Source organism: Polypterus senegalus, chromosome 5 (genome assembly GCF_016835505.1).
Source record: "Polypterus senegalus isolate Bchr_013 chromosome 5, ASM1683550v1, whole genome shotgun sequence".
Lineage (NCBI taxonomy): Eukaryota > Metazoa > Chordata > Cladistia > Polypteriformes > Polypteridae > Polypterus > Polypterus senegalus.
The window spans coordinates 66,180,670-66,196,079 of NC_053158.1; the positions used below are offsets into that span (position 1 = coordinate 66,180,670).

The 15,410-nt window shown below is 38.0% G+C and overlaps 2 protein-coding genes across 2 annotated transcripts in view; one reads left to right on the top strand and one right to left on the bottom strand.

Annotated features, from left to right (window-relative positions):
* Positions 1–13,050, top strand: part of rmc1 (regulator of MON1-CCZ1) — a 37,682-nt gene extending 24,632 nt beyond the window's left edge. Inside the window, exons 15-20 of the mRNA XM_039754737.1 lie at positions 3,240–3,359; positions 4,902–4,979; positions 5,731–5,835; positions 8,839–8,907; positions 10,137–10,362; positions 12,794–13,050. Of these exons, the coding sequence (XP_039610671.1) occupies positions 3,240–3,359; positions 4,902–4,979; positions 5,731–5,835; positions 8,839–8,907; positions 10,137–10,362; positions 12,794–12,873 (678 nt within the window). The 3' untranslated portion in view covers positions 12,874–13,050. The remainder of the gene's footprint in view (positions 1–3,239; positions 3,360–4,901; positions 4,980–5,730; positions 5,836–8,838; positions 8,908–10,136; positions 10,363–12,793) is intronic.
* npc1 (Niemann-Pick disease, type C1) overlaps positions 12,356–15,410 on the bottom strand; it is a 64,296-nt gene continuing 61,241 nt past the window's right edge. Inside the window, exon 25 of the mRNA XM_039754736.1 lies at positions 12,356–13,538. Coding sequence (XP_039610670.1) covers positions 13,456–13,538 — 83 coding nt within the window. The 3' untranslated portion in view covers positions 12,356–13,455. The remainder of the gene's footprint in view (positions 13,539–15,410) is intronic.

Genomic DNA, 15,410 nt, shown 5'->3' on the forward strand with positions numbered 1-15,410 from the left:
TGGGCACTATGATTTTTTTTTTTTTAACACCTCCACAAATTAATAACTTGAACCAAATGGAAGGACATTGATTATTGAAGTTTGGAAGAAAATTGAAAACCTTTTGGCTGTGGATTGTTTAATTTGAATCTCAACCTCTCAACCCACATTACACAGACACACGTTTTACAGCATTCGTATTTTTTGTGCCCTTTAATGTTTTACCTGTAATTATAACACATAATAGCATTCTATTTTAGTAGCAATAGTACTCTTCTATGTGCAGGATAGAAAAAAATTCTCACTTCCATATCCGTTCAACAGGCAACAGTTGCCACTCTCCTGTGCCATGATAAAAATGAATGTGTCAACATACATCATTTCATGTTATTTAAAAGAAAACATAAATTGGCTTACCTGATGTACTGCTTATCCTGTGTTTCAGTGTTTCTTGTTCAAGTTGTTCACATTCTGCTTTCATGAAAAGGAGTTGTTTAAAGCCGTTATTGTTTAATAGAGTGGTTTGAACAGTACTCTTAATCTATAGGGGTCACACTGATTAGTACACTTTTATTTAAAGCAAAAAGTATATCCAACTAAAGTTTTCCCTTTCATTGGGATGCCACAAAGCTCAGCAAATCTTTACTAAATACAGTATTTAAGACTGGAGGTGCTACTTCAGTCAGTCTTTGGGGTATCACAGTGTCTTCTGATTTTTTTTTTTGCCCCCAGTCTCTTTCATTGATGAATTCCTGGTTGTAATTGAGCCCTGATTTAATTAGACTTTCATGTATACAGTTTCTGCAATCAGCCTATAAATTCAATATTTCATGGTAAACTGTCAAAGGTAAAGCTGATGTTGCCATACAGTGCACCCGGAAAGTAATCACAACACATCACTTTTTCCACATTTTGTTATGTCACAGCCTTATTCCAAAATGGATTAAATTCATTTTTTTCCTCAGTATTCTACACACAACACCCCATAATGACAACGTGAAAAAAGTTTACTTCAGGTTTTTGCAAATTTATTAAAAGTAAAAAAAATTGAGAAAGCACATGTACGTAAGTATTCACAGCCTTTGCCATGAAACTTAAAATTGAGCTCAGGTGCATCCTGTTTCCCCTGATCATCATTGAGATGTTTCTGCAACTTAATTGGAGTCCACCTGTGGTACATTCAGATGATCAGACATGATTTGGAAAGGCACACACCTGTGTATATAAGGTCCCACAGTTGACAGTTCATGTCAGAGCACAAACCAAGCATGAAGTCAAAGGAATTGTCTGTAGACCTCCAAGACAGGATTGTCTATCGAGGCACAAATCTGGGGAAGGTTACAGAAAAATTTCCGCTGCTTTGAAGGTCCCAATGAGCACAGTGGCCTCCATCATCCGTAAGTGGAAGAAGTTCGAAACCACCAGGACTCTTCTTAGAGCTGGCCGGCCATCTAAACTGAGTGATCAGGGGAGAAGGGCCTTAGTCAGAGAGGTGACCAAGAACCCGATGGTCACTCTGTCAGAGCTGCAGAGGTCCTCTGTGGAGAGAGGAGAACCTTCCAGAAGGACAACCATCTCTGCAGAAGATCAGGCCTGTATGGTAGAGTGGCCAGACGGAAGCCACTCCTTAGTAAAAGGCACCTGAAGGACTCTCAGACCATGAGAAACAAAATTCTCTGGTTTGATGAGACAAAGATTGAACTCTTTGATGTGAATGCCAGGCGTCACTCTTGGAGGAAACCATGGCACCATCCCTACAATAAAGCATGGTGGTGGCAGCATCATGCTGTGGGGATGTTTTATCAGCGGCAGGAACTGGGAGACTAGTCAGGATAAAGGAAAGATGACTGCAGCAATGTACAGAGACATCCTGGATGAAAACCTGCTCCAGAGCGCTCTTGACCTCAGACTGGGGCGACGGTTCATCTTTCAGCAGGACAACAACCCTAAGCACGCAGCCAAGATATCAAAGGAGTGGCTTTAGGACAACTCTGTGAATGTCCTTGAGTGGCCCAGCCAGAGCCCAGACTTGAATCCGATTGAACATCTCTGGAGAGATCTTAAAATGGCTGTGCACTGGCGCTTCCCGTCCAACCTGATGGAGCTTAAGAGGTGCTGCAAAGAGGAATGGGCGAAACTGGCCAAGGATAGGTGTGCCAAGCTTGTGGCATCATATTCAAAAAGACTTGAGGCTGTAATTGTTGCCAAAGGCTCAACAAAGTATTGAGCAAAGGCTGTGAATACTTATGTACATGTGATGTCTCAGTTTTTTTATTTTTAATAAATTTGCAAAAATCTCAAGTAAACTTTTTTCACGTTGTCATTATGGGGTGTTCTGTGTAGAATTCTGAGGAAAAAAATGAATTTAATCCATTATGGAATAAGGCTGTAAAATAACAAAATGTGGAAAAAGTGATGCGCTGTGAATACTTCCCGGATGCACTATAAGTATTATTTAACACCAATAATAGCGCACTGCACGCTAACATTCAGTGAATACACTTGATTTTAGCATTCATCCATTCTAGTTTTCATCCTCTTTCTCTGTACGTTTAGCATTCATATGCTCAGAGGTTGATGCGCTTGCTGCTTCCTGAGCAGCTCTTCTTTTCTTCACTCTAGCGGCCTGCTGCTTCTCTTCTTTCGTCAGCATCTTTTTGCGTCAAAACTATTTAAGTTAGTTTTTGTGTTGCAATGACTTAGTACGTTTTCTTTAATTTTTCACTTAAGCTGGCACTTAAGTCTTCAATCTGCCTCAAGAATGATTAGTGAAGGTGGTAGGGAATGAGAACGGCGCCCATATGCATGCGCCACACGGCCGCCCTGCTGCGTGCTGCCGAGAGTTGATTCTACAATAAAATAAAAATAAAAAGAGTAATAAAAATCATCACCCCGAAAGCGGATAGTAGACGTCACGTAGTATATCTGTACAAAATTTCAAGTCAATGGGTGAAACGGTTTGCAAGCTACAGGTGATTTAATATCCTGGGCAGACAAACGAACAGCCACGGTAGCGTATTATATTAGAAGAAAGTAAAAAAAAAAAACACTTTTTCACCGTATGCAAATGGTAAAGGGGTATGCTCGGTGTAGGGAAGACTGTTGTATTTTGGCTCAAAAGAGAAACTTTTTTTTTTTTTTAACCTTTCAAGAAATTCTTTTTTGCATCAATGAAAAGGCAGTTTGTGCTATTAATAAATGTTTGTACTCTGCTGTAATACATTTCCTACTAATTTATCACACTTTATTTTACTTTCCAGGCGGTGGAGTCAGGTTTGACTCGTGGCAACACATCACAGAAGAGGCCAATTCGCACACAAGCAGTCATTGACCAGTCGGACATGTACACACATGTGTTGTCAGTTTTTACTGAAAAGAAGGTACGATTTCTAAGGAGAAAAGTTATCCTTGCATGAAATACATTTTTTGTTTATTTTTAAGTTAGAAGTTCTGAATTTAGTAAATGTGACTGAAATTGCTAAAACAGTATGACAATTGAATTCAAATCACTTTAAAGTAAAAGCATTTTTCAGAATCAAGTTTTAGACTCGTCTCATCACATGCATACACTGTGAAAGGATAGTGAAATTCTTTTGCCACAGTTGTGGGGAGGGGGATGGTGGGTGTCAGGAAGTATGTGCATGCAATAATATACAATAAGATGATGATGTTTAAATAAAAACAGTAAAAGGGGTAGCAGAAGATAAATACAGTAAGAGTAAATAAAATAGTAGATGACAGTACATATGTAACTTACAGTACAATTACACATAACCCAGCAGGTGGATACAATACAGGGCATGCAAAATTAGGTTAGTGAGAGTTCAGTGACCTTATGGTATAGGGGAAGAAACTGTCCCTAAAGCAGGTGGAGCAAGTGGTGATGAGTGGGATGAGCTGGGTGGCTCTCATTGGAGATGATGGATTCACCACTCCATGGGGCATGGCTGAGTAGATGGTATGGAGCTATGAAAAGTCAACCCCAATGATTTTAGCAGCTGTACGGACAGCCCATTAGAGGAGTTTGCAGTCCTGGCAAGTCAGGTCACTAAAGCAAACTGTTATAGCTGGTCAGTATACTTTCCAGTAGTGCAGCAGTCGAAGTTTAGTTGTGTTATGGCTTCCACCCCAAAGCTCTGTAGCCTCCTCAGGAAAAATAGCCTTTGTTGGTCCATTTTGAGGATGCAGGTGATGTTGACAGACCAGGAAAAGCAGTCGGTGATGTGGGCACCAAGTAACCTGTAGCTGATAAATATTTGGATGGGAGAGCCATTGATGTGGAGTGTGGTGATGATTGTTTTTATTCTTTTTGAGGTCAACAGTGCTCTCTTTCGGTTTGTTAGCATTCATAGACTTTTAGTCCTGAAGTAGTGAGGCGTCAAGCAAAATGACACCTTTTATTGGCTCACTAAAAAGATTACAATATGCACGCTTTTGAGGCAACTCAGGCCCCTTCTTCAGGCATGATGTAATCAAAAGTAGTGAAGTGGTAAAGAAGTGGAAGGATTACATTGATATTGAAGGTTTTAAAATATGTGAGCAAATGTATTTACTCCATTTATTGTATAGAGGTAGGGTAATGTAAGGTGAGGAGAAGTGAAAATGTCTTCCTAGGCTTGTTGTAGCCACCAAAACACAAGTTGATAACCGTTTCCTATGAGCTTTGCATAAGCCCCCAGTCCAGCCCTTTTACTGTTCAAAAAGGAACCAGTAATTCAAAATCCACAGTGTCCACAGTAATTTGTGAATGCTTAATGTTATGTTCCTCAGGGTCATGTAATTGTGCTCCTGTGATTTTAACTTTTAGTAAAAAATAAAGAAGTAAAATATAATTATAAATGTAAAGTAGAAGCCATGAAACCATGTAATGATTTCTTACTTGTATTGAAGTTTAAATATGATGCATATTTATATTTGAACAGGATGTGTCTCATAAATTCATAACTGCTGTGTTAATGGAGTATATCCGGTCTCTGAACCAGTTCCAGATTACAGTACAGGTAGGCTGTATCCTTTTTAAAGTAATTCATTATCACCAAAGCCTGTAAGCAAAGTATACCTGAGCTGACCAAATATATACAAAAAAATCCTGTTTTTCAGAGTAAACATTCTTTATTGACAGTATTGAAAGTTGATTTATGAAAATGACTTTACTAGCTGAGTCACAAGTATCCTATCCTGTTGCTTTAGTCTGATACAGTATTTAAAATAATTCATACACATTACCTATAAAAAGTTATTTACCTCTCCTTTTTGCATGTTATTGTTATACAACATTAAATAACAGTAGAGTTCATTTGGCCTTTTTGGCAGTGAGCAACAGAAAAAAAGACCCTTTAATGTCCAATTGAAACCTGATTTTTGCAAAGTGGTCTACATTAATTAATAATATGAAATGGAAAAGAAAAGATCTCACAAAAAAAAAAACCAAATCATATCCTCTGTGATTCAGTTTGTATAGCAATAAAATTTAACCCTTCCAAAGGGGTGAATACTTTGTGTAGGCACAGTAGCTGGGTACTCTGAATAATGTAAAACAGAAATTTGCTATTTAATTTAAGACTGTGCTAGTGTGCAAAATGGGAGAAATGATGCTTTATTGGAAACAAAGAGAAGAGGTGAGTGAGGAAATGGATGCAAACTTTGGCTTAGAATGCATGTTATGCAATTTTATTAATTATATACCTGTATTTAGGCTGCACAAGTACTCAAATGGCCAGTGTGAGTGTCTGTGTTTTGTTATCTTTACAGCACTACCTGTATGAGCTGGTCATCAAAACGTTAGTCCAGCATAACCTCTTCTACATGCTGCACCAATTTCTTCAGTACCATGTACTCAGCGATTCTAAGCCATTGGTGAGTTGAGCTCTGTTCAAGTGCTATCTTAGATAGCCTTCTGAATTAGTAGTAATCGTAATAACTGTGTATGGTACCCATTACTTAGGAAATTTGCAAAATTTCTGGTTCCAAACACCACTGACATGCTTTAGTAATAACCAAAGGCACGAAGATTTTTTTTTTTTTTTTAAATTCTCTTTCTGTACAAATGGGGCTACTGCTGTGGTCAATGTACTCTACTACCTGGATTTTGTACATATACAGTAGTTATGGGAAAAAATAAGTTCACCCTTTGAATTGTTTGTTTTTTTTCTTATTAACATATGTGGACATACCTAGATTTGATCTTCATTTAAATAACACTGTATAGGTAAAGGTGATAAAATATAACAAACTCCATGGTATACAGTGGAACCTCGGTTCACAAACGTCTCGGTACACATACAACTCGGTTCACGACCAAAAAGTTCGCCAAACTTTTGTCTTGGTTCACGACCACACACTCGGTATATGAACAAGCCAGTTTCCCTTTCAGTTTGTGCGCGCCGATGATTTCCGCACGTGTTGCATTGTTCTCGGTCAGACGTGCGTGCCTGCGTGCTGCTGAGAGAGACGGGGAGGGTGCGTGCTGCTGAGAGAGAGAGAGAGACTGCTCGTGCAGCTGAGAAGGGAGCCTGGGTGTTTTGTGTCAATTGTTATTCAATGTTTTTACATTAGTTTACTATTACACTGTGCATTGTATGGTGTAATTAACTATATTTGTGCTTAATTTAAAAAAAAAAAAATTTTTACATACAGTTCATATGGTCTGGAATAGATTAATTGTATTTCCATACAATCCTATGGGAGAAATTGCTTCGGTTTACGAACAACTCGGTTTACGACCAGAGTTTTGGAACGAATTATGGTCGTGAACCGAGGTTCCACTGTATTTATATTTTGTAGTCCATTGTATAATTAAAAGAAACGTAAATGCAGACTTTACATGTGGAAAAAGTAAGTACACCTGTCTATTTAATACTACCTCAGATACCTAAAATTAGAATCAGGTACAAATGATCAGAACATCATTAGAGAGGCTCTTAGAGGACCCTGTCTTATTTAAACCTAAGATTTAATGTTTGATTTACTCTTTGTTGATGAGGTGTGTATTATTACCATGCCAAGATGAAAGAGCTCTCTGAGGCCTGCAGAAAGAGGGTTATAAATGCCCATAAGTCTAGGAAGGAATTTAAGAAGATATCCAAACAACTAGCAGTGTCAGGAAGACAGTCTACAAGTGGAGAAGGTCTCAAACAACTGCCAACTTGTCCAGGCCATCCCATCCCAGCAAGAGTACAATGCAATATGCTGAAAGGAGTCGCTAAGAACCCCAGAATTTCATCATTGGACCTTCAGGGAGCTCTTGCCACTGTTGATGTCAAAGCGCTTGAGTCTCCCATTAGAAAGCAGCTGCACACATTAGATCTACATAGGAGGTGTCTCAAGAAGAAACCTTTGTTGTCCAGAAAGAACATTAGGAAAAAACTAAAGTTTGCCTATGAACACCAAGGCAAAGACCAAGATTTCTAGAATAATGTGCTTTGGACAGACAAGGCAAGGATAGTTATTTGACCACACTACAAGAAGACCATGAGCCAAGGGTGAGCTTAGTTTTTCCACAGACGGAAAGTACACACTTGTTCACTTTTCATTGAATAAATTATTGGAAAGTCAAATTTTCATTGTTTTTTTTTTTTTTTCACAATTACATCAACTTTATTTAAAGCAGGGGTGCCCACACTTTTTCAGCTTGCGAGCTACTTCTAAAATGACCAGGTCGAAATGATCTACCTACATTAAAAAAGCTATATATATAGCAATGATAGATTGACAGATCAGACAAACGCACTTCAATTGTGACATTGTGAGAAAAAATTCCTCTTCCAATTCCACATCCAGCCCATACCTTCCCCAAACAATTTTTTTTTTTTAATCCCCCTGCTAGATCACAGCCGGAGTTTTGCAGTAGCTTGCGCGTTTGATTGTGCGTGTGGGATGACCAATGTGTTAGAAGAGAAGAGATCTCAGACTGGCCGCCCTGTATGTCAATCAAGTGGCAAATGCCATAGGGAGGATATAAGATAGACTAACGTTTAAAAAATTATTATTTTTTTTAATGCAACACGATCTACCTGCACTACCTTTGCAATCTACCGGTCAATCGCGATTGAAGCATTGGGCACCCCGGATTTACTCTTTCACGTGACTCTAGATGAAATCAGCAGAACTTGTAATCCATTGTCAGTATTAAAATTTATTTAAAGTCCTCTGTTTGCTTGCAAGCAGCACAAAACATGAGTTGAAGTTACTGAGTCACAGGTGTGGTCATAAATGTGAGGTACAGACGTTATTTAACACCAGCATGAGCCTTTCCCAAAAATTATGTCATTTGGTCCCTTTAATGGTCTCTGATGGTAGAAGTGTGCTCTTCTGCTATTTATCATGGCTATAAATGTAAGGTATTTATGAAATTCTGCCGTTTCCTCCCACAGTCCAAAGGCAGGTTCGGTGGATTGGCGATGATAAATTGGCCTCTGTGTGTGTGCGTGTGTGTGTGTTTTCACCTGTGAGTGACTGGCACCCTGTGCTTGCTGGGATAGGCTTCAGCTCTCCCACGACTCTGCTCAGGGTAAAGTGGACAGATGTTTTATCCGAGCTTCAAAAACCTAAATGATTTATGTTGTCCCCATAGTCTTATGTCAAACATGATGCATGATTTATTGTTATGTGAAACTTGATGGGATGGTTTTCTATTTTTTTTTATTTGTATATAGTAGCCTCATGGAGGAGTGTGAAAAGCAGTGCTTGAATTTCTTTTATACGGCAATTTTTAAGTGATTTAATGACCCAGTTACTATTACAAGTAATGCTTCTGATACTTTAGATTGATTATATAAGCCAGCAGCAAATGTAACCGGTAAATATTTTTATTTGTTTGAAATAATAATAAAACAAACCCCCTTTTTTTTTTGCGCACAGGCTTGTCTTCTACTGTCCCTTGAAAGCACATACCCACCAGCTCATCAGCTGTCTTTAGACATGTTAAAGGTTGGTATGATTTGTGTCACTTCTCATGTACTAAAGAATGCAGATTTATTTATAGTTGTGAGAAATATGTTCATTGGAAATGTAACCGTTTAAAATGTTTAGTATGCAGTTGTCTGATCAGATCAGCATTATTTATGATTTTGACCCTTGTAGAGACCAAGCATCTCAGAGCAGATAAATGGTCCTCACTACCTCAGAAATCTCAGTGATGGTCCTACTCTTAGATGTAAAAGTTAAAAGGATTGTATCAGTTTTCTGAATCTAGGAATGCACTCCGAACTTCACCAGGATTGTGTAGAGTTAATGAGCTGTCCTAACTCACAGAAGTTGGTGTTCTGGTAGAGCCTGGCACAAGCATCCCATGAAAGGATTCATGTTTTGAACACTGGACAACAAGATTCTAATAAAAAATATTGATCTGGTAGTGATAATATTTATAACAAATCTTGTTTGTTACTTAATTAGTTCATCTAGACCGTGAAGCCATGCACTGTTAGCCAAAGTTAAAATGTTGGTAACATTTTGGCCACAGGGAAATTTGTCTATGTCACAGCCAACCATTTTTCGAATTTTGCAGCAAACTTTCAGTGCCCTTAAAATGCATTAGGTAATACACAGATTATATCATTTATTTTATTGTATCATTTATATGCATGAGTCAATATTAAAGCAAGCTGCATTGATGAAAATCGGCATGCACATGACAACCAATGCAGTGTAGATGAGCATACATATGTAAAATGCAAGCAATGTCACAATATCAGCACACAGGTTGTTGTAAAATTGTGACGCCATTCATTCTCGGATGTGATTTCCTACTCCTAGCAGGGACTGGGATTGGGTTTCTTTGTAAATACTACTTGTGTCCTATTCTGAGTTTTGACCAGTTCTTATCAAAGTGTCACTTTTAGTGCAAGTCCAATAACTAACTGAGACGTTTGATAAATACAGGCCCAGATTACAATTTGGGAGCCATTCTTCCAGGAATCCTGTACATTCCAAGTGACAAACAAACCTTAAAGAACTTTCCATCTGGTATTGTACTGCCCAAATATTGTCATGTTTTTCAGGAGCAGGTGGAGAGTTTGAGTCTTTGTAGCATTTCATTTTGTATCTTTGAAAACAATCAACAGAGAATCCATTTATTTGATGCTCCTGGAATTTTTTATTTTCAGATTTTGTGTTGACTGCAGTAATGAAATTCCTATTACATTTTTTTTCAACCCCAGAGATTATCCACAGCCAATGATGAGATAGTAGAAGTACTGTTGTCAAAGCACCAAGTTTTGGGTGCTCTTCGCTTTATCAGAAGTGTTGGTGGACATGACAATATATCTGCCCGCAAGTTCCTTGATGCAGCAAAGCAGACACAGGATGAAATGCTCTTCTACACGATCTTCAGGTTTTTTGAACAGAGAAACCAAAGGTTACGTGGAAATCCTGCTTTCACACCAGGTAATTAGTCTGAAATCATTGGGGTTAACCTGCTTCAGATCCGTTACCCATAGAGAATAGGGAGGCACAATTATCACACTTCAGGGCTGGCAACGTGGTTTTCCATTTCTTCTGTTAGATGTAGCAGATGATTAGATCCTAGTTCTTCTACTTATTAGAACCTTCATCACCTTGGGGTCACTTAGCCGCCTTTTTGGTTTCAGTGTAAAAGACTGCAGGAAGAAATACAATTGTGTCAAGATTTCTTAAAATAGCACGGTGTGCTTCTGTCGATCCCCTACCCACCACCAAAAACAAAAAAAACCCAGTGGGAGCATAACACGCAGCACCAAATGCTACATGACTTTGTCTTGTATCTCCTGGTTGAGATTGGGTCTTAGGGAGATCCTTTTCCACTTTGTTTTATTAACAGAATGCCTCCAATTCCATACTTTTACCACAGACGTAGTCTCCCCATGCCCCTCCCCCCCCCCATGTAACCCCAGGCAATTAAATGGAGTACTAGAACAGGCTCGAGAAAGTGACACAGTACAAGTTTTAATCTTCAAATATTAAGATTAGTGGCATGTGGCTTTGTAAACCACACCGTCAGTTAGTGTTAGCTTTGTACTTTCAGGCAGCACATAAACTTGTAGTTTATACTGTATTCCCTCTGGGCAGGTCGTCATCTGGTCTGTTCTCTTCTTAGCCATCTTATCGTCTGACTTTACACAACTTTCTTCTTTAGTGGCCTGTTCTTGTCACATTTGCAAGGGTCATAAATCCAAAATTCTGTCACTCGCCCTCCAAACCTATTTCCGTGGATGGGGACAGAGTACTCAATAATAATACATTTTATTTGTATAGTGCTAGTCTGCATAGAGTTGTATCAAAGCACCTTTGCAAAACTGGTACTATAGATTGATGCAAAGCCTTCTACCCCTCCCCAGTCCAACTGCTGGCATGTTAAAAGCACACTATATATATATATATATATATATATATATATATATATATATATATATATATATATATATATATACATATATATTTTAAATGTTATTAATCCCATGTAGTTGGTATTGATGGTCAATACAAACCCTGTATTACCAATCCTGTATTTTCCTCTATTTTCAGGCAGAACAGAGGTAACAATATTTATGCTGTAAAGGGTGACCAGAGTTGGATTATCAGCAACCAATTTCAAAATGTCCATGAAAATAATCTCACTTAATTCATGCCTGTCGAGTCATCCAGTTGTATGCTGTCTTTTTGCTAAAATACTGTTAAATATGTCCCTCCAATACAACTGAAGTAGTTTACAAATAGTTTTAAATTGAAGATCTGCCGTCCTCCGATTCCTTGGCCAAGATTCCCGTCTTCAATTTATAAGTGCGACCCCATGTAAATAGGGATGGTAGGTTGTGGGCTGTTTTAGTTTTACTAGAGGAACTGATTTACTAATATTTTGCAAAAATACATGCATTTTGCACATTTTTATTATATGGCTGAATAACTTGATTATGACCTATGTGACACTTGTAACATAAGATTTGTTCCCATGGATGCTTTCAGATTGTTTGTTTCTGTTTACCATTGGTCACCGCCTGCTTCTTTAAAGCATAAAACTGTTAAGCTTCACGCTACATGAAAACTCAAGATTAATTTTTTTTCTTGGCCAGCAGTACAAACCACATGGAGTAAGAAATATATATACTTTTTTGGCAGAGTAATTCTTTTATGGCCTTTCACTTCAGCTCACCTATATTCCCCCAGGCTAGCTAACCAATCAGTTGGAGATTGTATCATTATTAGTTTCAACCTGTTGTAAAACTAATTTTTATCACAATATTACACCATCCTCATGACACAGATTGCAAACTGGCATAATTTGTGGTTCAAGAAAAGTCATTCACAATTCCACAATAGAGTGCCGCTACTGCTGCTTCAGGAGTTAGTGAGTTGTTTTATGTTTTATCATATTCTTCAACGATTTTTCAGGAATGCACTCAGCTATTCCACCATTTAACTTTTATTTTAAAAATTGGAACAGGTCACTCCATATCAAATATTCATTTCAGCATAAAAGATCCCAGAAAAAATTCATTTATCTGCCATATAACATTTCTAGTCTTAAAAAGCTGAAGAAACTGTATTCTCTTTTTTTAAAAAAAAAGAGTCTTTGTGAAAATCCTGGCCTGTGCTCAGCTCTGCATTTCATCTTTTTTTATTGCTCTGACATTTGAATTGCTCCTCAGTTTTGGCAGAATTCAAGTTCCTGAATAATACATTTTTTTTTTTTTTACCACCTAAAGCCCTTATTAAAATTTACATGAAAAGCAGGCTTAGTTAAAATGAGCAATTACCATTTTCATGGCATGTTCTTTGAGTCGATGTGTTACTTTTATTAATAGTTGTACACTGTAACTAATTTAAATCTGTCATCTTGTAGGTGAACACTGTGAGGAACACTTGGCCTATTTCAAGCAAGTTTTTGGGGAGCAAGCACTCATGAAGCCTATCTCACAGTAGATGGTTAGCTTTGACCTTGTTGTTATTTACAAAATACACTGTACAAAAATTAATTTATTCTTATATCAAACCGCATGTCCTTGTTTGTTTTGCTTGCACTTAATAAAACTGTTTATGTACATAATAAGCACTTTGTACAAGCATTAAGAAAAATAACAACTGCCTCTGTTTATCCAACTTGGCCTTTTGAGTACTTCTATAAAAATACTAAGGGTTGAGCAGCAAATAGAATTGCATTGATGATGTATTGTACTTAAATAGAAATTCATGTTTATATGCACATCTCCTCAGCAGCTTGATAGGAAGTCCATCCCACCATGAATGTAAGCTGTTTCATTAAGGTTGCACACTTTTAACACAAGTTTTGTCATACCAAAATAAAATTGGCAAGTAGCACTCTCGGTTATTGTTTGTCACAGGGTCCGGAAAAGTTTGTTTTTGATATCCTGAGTCTGACAGACATGGCGTCGTGATCCACTGTGGCTTCTCTACTGTCGCTGTACCCAGAACATGTGACTGACTTATCACAGTAGTGGCTGCAGTAGACCTTCAAAGCCAGTGAACAAAAAACTGGCAACGTTTCTAGAAGTTCAGAAGTCTCTCTTTTTCAGTTGATCGGTAAGATCTGTTAGCTGACTGCATCTTTGCCTTGTTTACTGAGGGGCCTAAAAGACAGAATTAGTCACAGTCAGTGTATGCATTTTATTTCCACAAATTCAATCATCACATACTTCATGAAAACATCAGGTGCCGTTGACATTTGTAAACCACATATTGTGCAAAACTGCAGTAGGCCTTGGAGATGAGGGGTGAGTACAAATTGCTTATGAAAGGAGTGTTAGGATTACAGAGTTATTTGGTGCTATTTAATGATTAATTTACAGTATTTCTATTGTTTGACATCAAAATGCTATAAGAATGTTCCACTTTGAAACTCGAACAACAATATAATAAGATTTGGTGACTTTTTTTTTTTCTGTAAATAAAAATAAGAGGCAAACCTCCAGGGCTTGTAGCAAACTGACATAATGGTAGCTGTTTTCATTCAGTCATTCATTTTCCAACCCGCTGAATCCGAACACAAGGTCATGGGGGGTCTGCTGGAGCCAATCCCAGCCAACACAGGGCACAAGGCAGGGACCCATCCTGGGCAGGGTGCCAACCCACCGCATGGTAGCTGTTTTGCGTTTTTATATTGTGAACTCTTAACAAAATGTGTTCATTTACAGATTTACGTAGACAGCATCAAATGGTGACAGGGATAAAAACTTGGAAGGTCTTCAAGTAGATATTCTGGTATACAGTTTGTGTCAACATTTAATACAAAACTACTCTTTTAATGAAAGTAGTGAATGTGCAGCCTTTATTTCTACACTGGGATAGCCTCCAGCTCCCTGAAGCTTTACATGTAGAAATTGAGCTCACAAACTCTGTAAAACAGACAATACGGACGTTTCCTTATAGATACATGTGAGAACAAATGCTCCCATGTGATGCAAACCCTACACATTTTACCATTTAATACAGACCTTCACAATATATACAGTCAAAGTAAAAAGTATGTGAACCCCTAAGAATTACCTATATTTAAGTTTAAGTCTCATATAAAACATGGTCGTATCTTCATGTCAGTCACAATAATGAACAAACACAGTCTCCTATAACTAAAGAAACACAGATTTTCAGAGAATCTTTGACCATATTGAATAAATCACTCAAACTGTGAAACTGAATGTTGAAAAAAGTAAGTGAACCCTAAAAAGCTCATTGCAGTCTGAATTTAACACACCTGGAGTCCATTTCATGAAACGAGTTCAGAGGTGTGGCCTAGAATTACTTTGATTATTAAAAAATTATAAAGTTTGAGCTTTTGACAAGAAGCATATCCAGATGGCAATCATGCCTCACACAAAAGAGCTGTCTGATGAGCTACGATCGAAAATTGTTAATCTACATAAGGCTGGAAAGGGTTACAAAGTCATCTCAAACATTTTAGATATTCATCAGTCTACTGTTAGGCAAGTTGTCTACAAATGGAGACATTTTAGTATTGTGGCTACTCTGCCTAGAAGTGGCCGCCCTGCCAAGATGACCCCAAGAGCACAATGCAAAGTCAGCAATGAGGTAAAGAAGAACCCTAGAGTGACAGCAAAGGACTTGAAGAAGTCATTAGAACTGGCCAACATCTCTGTTCATGAGTCAACTATACACAAAACATTGAACAAGAAAAAAGTCCATGGCAGGACAACAAGAAGGAAACCACTGCTATCAAAAAAGATAATTGCTGAATGCCTGAAGTTTGCGAAAGAGCACTTGGACATTTCACAACGGTACTGAGAAAATGTTTTGTGGAGTGATGAAACCAAAATTGAACTATTTGGGAGAAACAAGCAGAACTTCATTTGGCATAAAAGGGGCACTGTACATCAACATCAAAACATCATCCCTACAGTAAAGTATGGTGGAGGGAACATCATGATTTGGGCCTGTTTGCTGCATCAGGGCCTGGACATCTTGTCATCAATGAGGGTAAAATG